Source organism: Mus caroli, chromosome 11, assembly GCF_900094665.2.
Source record: "Mus caroli chromosome 11, CAROLI_EIJ_v1.1, whole genome shotgun sequence".
Lineage (NCBI taxonomy): Eukaryota > Metazoa > Chordata > Mammalia > Rodentia > Muridae > Mus > Mus caroli.
In genome coordinates, this window is record NC_034580.1 from 95,802,006 (window position 1) to 95,808,552 (window position 6,547).

General features: G+C 40.3%; 1 protein-coding gene across 1 annotated transcript in view; it reads left to right on the forward strand.

The window, feature by feature from the left end:
* The first annotated feature begins 6,048 nt into the window (after positions 1-6,048).
* Positions 6,049-6,547, forward strand: part of LOC110304561 (keratin-associated protein 4-12-like) — a 939-nt gene continuing 440 nt past the window's right edge. The window contains exon 1 of the mRNA XM_021175959.1: positions 6,049-6,547. This exon is cut by the window's right edge and continues 440 nt beyond it. Coding sequence (XP_021031618.1) covers positions 6,049-6,547 — 499 coding nt within the window.

Below are 6,547 nucleotides of genomic sequence, written 5' to 3' on the forward strand. Positions count from 1 at the left end.
GCACCATCACCACTTTCCTGGTACCTATGAACTTTCCAGGCATGGGTGGCTGAATGGATTTATAATGCTAGGTATGGATTCCTCTCTGGGCAGTAGGTCTCAAATGGAATTGAAGAACATAATAAATATTTGTGTCACTGTTATACTGGTGGACACATCTTGTCTGGCAGGTTGATTTTGTAGTTTGTAGTGTTCATATCTAGGAAATATTACTGATAACTACCACTACAATCACCAGCCTAGTATTATAGATATAGATATATAAGATAGAGATAGAGATGGAGATATATAGATAGAGATATTCTGGCATTTTAAACCTCCTCCATAGGGAAGAAGCTTCCAGCTCAGTTCCAGACTGCTTTCTCTATACCTCTGACCAAGGTATGTGCTATCTTCAGGCATATGATCTGATTCTCTATTTCTGATGGCCACCTGAGAGGACTAACAAGAGCTTATACAATTTAGAGAGCCTCTGTCTCAAAAGAGGTAAGTCTGATAATGACACCTGAGATTGTACTCTAGCCACTGTTGTACACACACACACACACACACACAATGTGCACAATTTGTATGCATACATGCATGCATTAAAATGTACTAATAACATATATTGGAGAACACAGCCCCTTTTGCAGATAGCACTGAGAAATTTGCACAAGACTTAAAGTCTATCCCTGTCTCAGGGAAGCTCAGCTTCATTCTAGGCTGGATTCATGCCTTTTCTCACATGTGAATCCAAGTGCTGAATTTTTATATTTGTATGTTTAGCTTGGAATGTCTGCAGAGGCCATGGGGACAGACAGGAGACAATGTAGTGGAAAATCCTTAAAATAAAGGGAACAGTAGACCGCATGTTACATAAAAATTGAGAGGGAGAATACTAGGGTAGAAATGTTTAAGAGGAGATATGAGTGGGGCGCATAGGGAATAAGATGGGGTTGGGGAGGGTTAATAAGACCTAAGGGTGTATTAAAAGTCACGTGGAGATCTATTATTTTGTTAGCTAGTTGACAGTATAATAAAAGAAGACTCTCGAGTAGTGCGGCTCCAAGAAACCACAGGCAATTACACAAAAATCCAGGTATGTAATACAACCCTATAAGAAACCCATAGATCCCTAAAACAATAGTACACATTATTAGCATTTCTTTTGCTTGTCCACCAGACCCAGCTAATACAACCCTACTGCTAAAGACAGCATCTACTTTGGTTACAGGAATGGAGAAAACAAAGTGGAACTGGAATAGATGTTTCCTTCCCACTAGATAGTTTCATGAAACCAGAGGGATGATGCAAGTAGTCGGGGAAGAAAAGTCTTAACCAGCTACAAATCCTGCAATCTACAGTACCAACTTGTTGGAAAAGGTGTGCCCACCAGGGCAATGGTGGAATGAGTATTATGGCAGTAACCAACCACTTTCTTTTTTCTGGACGAAACTCATTCTAGAAGAGGAAGTTCGTGCATGATAAGAACTGTAAACCTGCTCCAAAGCCCACAACTGGGGAGCTCATAGGCCCTAGGACAGCAACTACATTGCTACTTTGATAAGAAAGCATATGGTCAAATTGACTTCTAAATATTTAGGGTTTTACCCATAAATTAGTGTTGTTTTCATTTTGGTCAGAGAAGTTTCTGCTTGCAGTGGATAATGATGATTCTGACAGAGATACATAACTGGTTAGAGTGCTAAAAATAAGCAATTGCTAAGTTCTCAGTCCTAAAAAGGATACCCATACTATCCCCTCGAAGTCTCAGGGAACAGCAGGAGAGAGGGGACAGAGAGAAGCTAAGAGCCAGAGAATGGGGAAGAATAGTGTGAAACACAGCTTTCTGGACAAGACAGGGCCCATTAACACTCCATCATAGATGAAGAAGAGACCCACGAGGCCCCACACCTCCCTGAAGAACGATGGCTGCCAGGGAGAACGGGTACTTTTCTTTAGTACTGTAACCAGGGTCATATTGCTCATAACTCATGCTCATGCAACTCTAATTAGATTCAGTGGGATGGACGCAGGGACACACACACACACACATAAATTGAATATAGAAGGGAGACTTTGAGGGAAGAATAGGGGGTTCAGTGGAAGGGAGATTAGAGAGAGTAAATAAAGTGGTAAGAATACTCTGTGTGTGTGTGTGTGTGTGTGTGTGTGTGTGTATGTGTGTGTGTGTGTGTGAAATTGTTACCAGGCATAGTGAAACAAGTCTTTAATTTTAATATTCAAGAGACAGGCAGGCAAAGCTTTGTGAGATTGAAGCTAACCTGATCTACATACTGAATTCCAGGCCAGCCAAAGGTATATAGTGAGACCTTGTGTTGAAAAGAAAAGAAGAGAAGAGGAGAGGAGAGGAGAGGAGAGGAGAGGAGAGGAGAAAGGAAAAGAAAAAGGAAAAGGAAAAGAAAAAGAACAAAAAGAAAGAAAAAGAAGAAGAAAGAATAAAAGAATAATAAGTAAAAATGATGAAAACAGAAGAATTTTATATAAAATTACAATTGTAAAGAATTTTTTTAAAAAAAGCACTTCAGGACATGGGCACAGGCAGTAAGATTCCAGACATGCAATAGCTCAGAAAATACCAGCAAGAAATGATAGATGTAGGTGTATCAAATTAAATAGCTTCTTCACAAATAAGGAAACAATGAACAAGCTAAAAGATAGGCAACAGAATGCAAAAGCAGAAAGAAACCCACTCTATAATCCAGAATATGCAATGAGCTTAAAAATAATAATAATAACAAAGCAGAAAGTAACTCAATCCATAAATGGGCCAATGATCAGAATATTTTTTTAAAAAAAAGAAGTACAAATATCTAGCAAATACATAAAAAAAGTAATTGATGTAAATGGTCATCAGGGAAATGCAAATCAAAGCTACCTATGAAATTCCATCCAACCCCAGTCAGAAAGGCCATCATCAAGGAAACAATGAATAAATACTGAGCATAAAGGGAGGAGGAAAAAAAATCAAAAAACAAAAATCCTCTTACACTGTTGACGAGAATGTAAATTTGCATAATACCTATGCAAATCAGTTTGAAGTTTCCTTTAAAAGCTAAGAATAAAACAAACATATGATCCAGCTACATGACTCCTCTGTAAGCACCTGATGAAATCAAAGCCAATATACAATGGGGAAATGGCCTCTACCGTGGCCAGCAAGGGACTATTGTGCATTATTCAGTTTGTAAAATCAGCCTAGGAGTCCATCTAACTGACTAGTAAGATGTGTAATGAATGTATAAGTTACTAAAATAATTTAATCTAACAAACAAAAGTATGTGATTTGTGAAAAAATGGATGGAAATGAAGTTGCCATATTAAATTAAGTAAACCAGACTCAGCATAGCAAGTGAGAAGGAAAAAAAGTGACATAAAATAACAAGAGATAAAAATAGAGCTGAGGTGAGCGAGGCGGAGAGTACTATACCAAGGCCAAGTGTGGTAAGAGTGTGCTGTGCACAGATAGGAAGATGTCACAATCAACCATAGACTTTTGTACAATTAGCATATGCTAATATATGCTAATAAAAATTAATCTTTTTATACTTCAGAAGCAGCAGAGATGAGCTTTTTAATCAGAATGCATCTTGTAGCAGAGAAATTAAATATCTAAGAATAAATCTAGTCAACTACTTATATCGACCCATTTAGAAGAACTGATTATTTTTATTAGTGTGTTCAGGGGTACAGAGGGTTCAGTAACCTGAAATTTGTTTTTTTTTTCTTTTGCTCAAAACTACCCCAAATCATTCAATTACAGTGTTACTTATTTATCTTTTTAAAAGACTTTATTGTCGGGCAGTGATGGCGCACGTCTTTAATTCCAGCACTTGGGAGGCAGAGGCAGGTGGATTTTTTAGTTCGAGGCCAGCCTGGTCTACAGAGTAAGTTCCAGGACAGCCAGGACTACACGGAGAAACCCTGTCTCCAAAAACCAAAAAATAAAAAAATAATAAATAAATAAAATAAAGACTTCATTTATTTTATATATGTGAGTACACTGTCACTGTCTTCTGACACACCAGAAGAGGGCATCGAATCCCATTACAGATGTGTCCCATCCAGCAGGACCCAGTTATTCGTGGGTGCGAGGGGGACCGCAAACCGGGAAAGAAGAGCAGAGACCAAGGAGGATTCCTGTCAAGGTCTCAGTTTATTAGGCTGAAATGCCAGGTTATAAGCACACAGCAAGGGGAAATAGGGAGGGGCTGGGGGGGGGAAATTAACAAAGAACAAAGAAGTGGGCATCTGGGGACATGAAGGCCGAATTCTGACTGCAGGTGGGAGGAGTCTTATCTCCAGAATGTAGATTCCTCCTTAACAGTCCTGGGTGTCAGGCTGGGCTCAGCACATATCTCATGTCCTTAGAAGTCTTGGGAGTCAGGAAGAGATAAGGAAGAGGGGACTATCATTCAATCTTTTAGGGTCTTTGGTGCCAGCAAGAGATAGGGAGGAGGAGGCGACCGGCTCCTTAACACAAGGCCATTTGGCTTATTAGGGTGGGAAGCTGTGAAAGGCTTGCTTTCTCACGGGATGGTCTCCATCACAGATGGTTGTGAGCCATCATGCAGTTGCTGAGAATTGAACTCAGGACCTCTGGAAGAGCAGTCAGTGCTCTTAACCGCTGAGCCATCTCTCCAGGCCACAGTGTTATTTAATATGTAAATTCTATTGCTTATGTGAAGGATGATTAGAAATACACAGAGAAATAAATATTTCACAAAACAATCTTGTAACTAATTATTCATATAGTTACACATGCAAGGAAAACATTCAAATCTACCTGTCCAAAGTAGCACATAAGGCTTCTATCATGTCATTAATTTTAATTGACCCAAGCTGCAAACAAGCTGCATCTTTTTTTTTCTTTTTGGTAGAAGAAAAATCCACACATAGATTGTGTTGAATCTATCCTGGGGGCAGATTACAGGCCAATGAAAAAGAGAAAGAACAGGTCATCACAGTGAAGGGTTGCACAAGCATAAGCTGAATAGAGAAATCAATTATAACTTTTATTTGCAAAGACGCCAAAGGTGGCTTCACTGGCCATAAGTAAACTTGATACAGAATGATCATCTCTCCTTGAGAAATAGTGAGAGGGTGTTGTTTGTAAAAATTAGATAAATTTGTACTTCTTACCTGATTAGTAATAAAACTGGCATGTTTATTTTGTCATATCCTTTCCACCATAACATAGTTTGTCCCTTTCAATATGTACAGTAGATCTTCCAAATGTTTTAAATACATTTGCCGCCGCAAACAAGTTAGGAACCATTTCAACTTATTTTTAACCCATCTTTGCACAGAAAGAAAAGCAACTGAGAAGGAGAATAGAGAAAGGATAGCAAAATGAGATAGTAATACAGAAGGACAGTCAAGCAAGCAGACAGAAGGATGAAGATAAAAAGATCAGGAAAGAACAGTGAACTCCTGCATGCTTTAGTATCTTCTCATTCTGACATGTTACCATGTCCACATCACTCCTCTAAGTCTACCCTGATACGGAGCATATGATGCCAGATATCTTCCTCCTAGGTAACTTTGATACACATAGGTGGAAGAGATGATAAACAGATCCCTGGGCTAATCTGAAGTGAGGATTTGTGGAAAAGGACAGAGAGCCAGCCTGGTTGTCACAGTGAATGTAGCACTATCATTCAGAGATACCTCATAAGCTAAGTACAGATAAAAGATTGATAAACAGATACTCTGACTCTCCCAAGATTTCAAGGCCTACCACATGATCAGATGATGACCAAGGATACCTCGAGAATGCTAGTGCAATACCCTTGCCCCTGTTGAAAGAGTTCCCATGATTTACTCTGGAATCAGAATCAACTTTCAAATGATGCATAACATTGAGAAACACTTCCTTATGAAACACAAACTGAATATGGAAAATGGTGTAAACAACATCAAGGAAAAGTCCTGCTGATTGGTCCAAACCTTGGAGGTCTGGCATATAAAATGGCCAGAATGCAAGAACTCATCATATTGTAGGAAACTCACCTGTTAACAGGAACCTCCAACCATCCTGACACCATGACCAACTCTTGCTGCTCCCCTTGCAGTCAGCTTGGTTGCTGCAGGACTACCTGCTGCAGACCAACCTATGTGACCAGTTGCAGTCCATCTCGATATCAGCCCAGCTGCTGTGAAACCACCTGCTGTAGGACCACCTGCTGTAAGCCAACCAGTATAAACAGCTGCTGCCAGCCCAGCATGTGTGAAACCACCTGCTATAAGCCAATCTGTGTAACTAGCTGCTGCAGCCCACCCTGTTGCCAGCCCAGCTGCTGTGAAACCACCTGCTATAGGACCACCTGCTATAAGCCAACCTGTGCAACAAATTGCTGCCAGCCCAGTTGCTGTGAAACCACCTGCTGCAAACCAGCCTGTGTGACCAGCTGCTGTAGCCCATCCTGCTGTCAGCCCAGCAGCTGTGAAACCACCTGCTACAGGACCACCTGCTGCTGTAAGCCAACCTGTGTGACCAGCTGCTGCCAGCCCAACTGCTGTGAAACCACCTGCTGCAAACCAA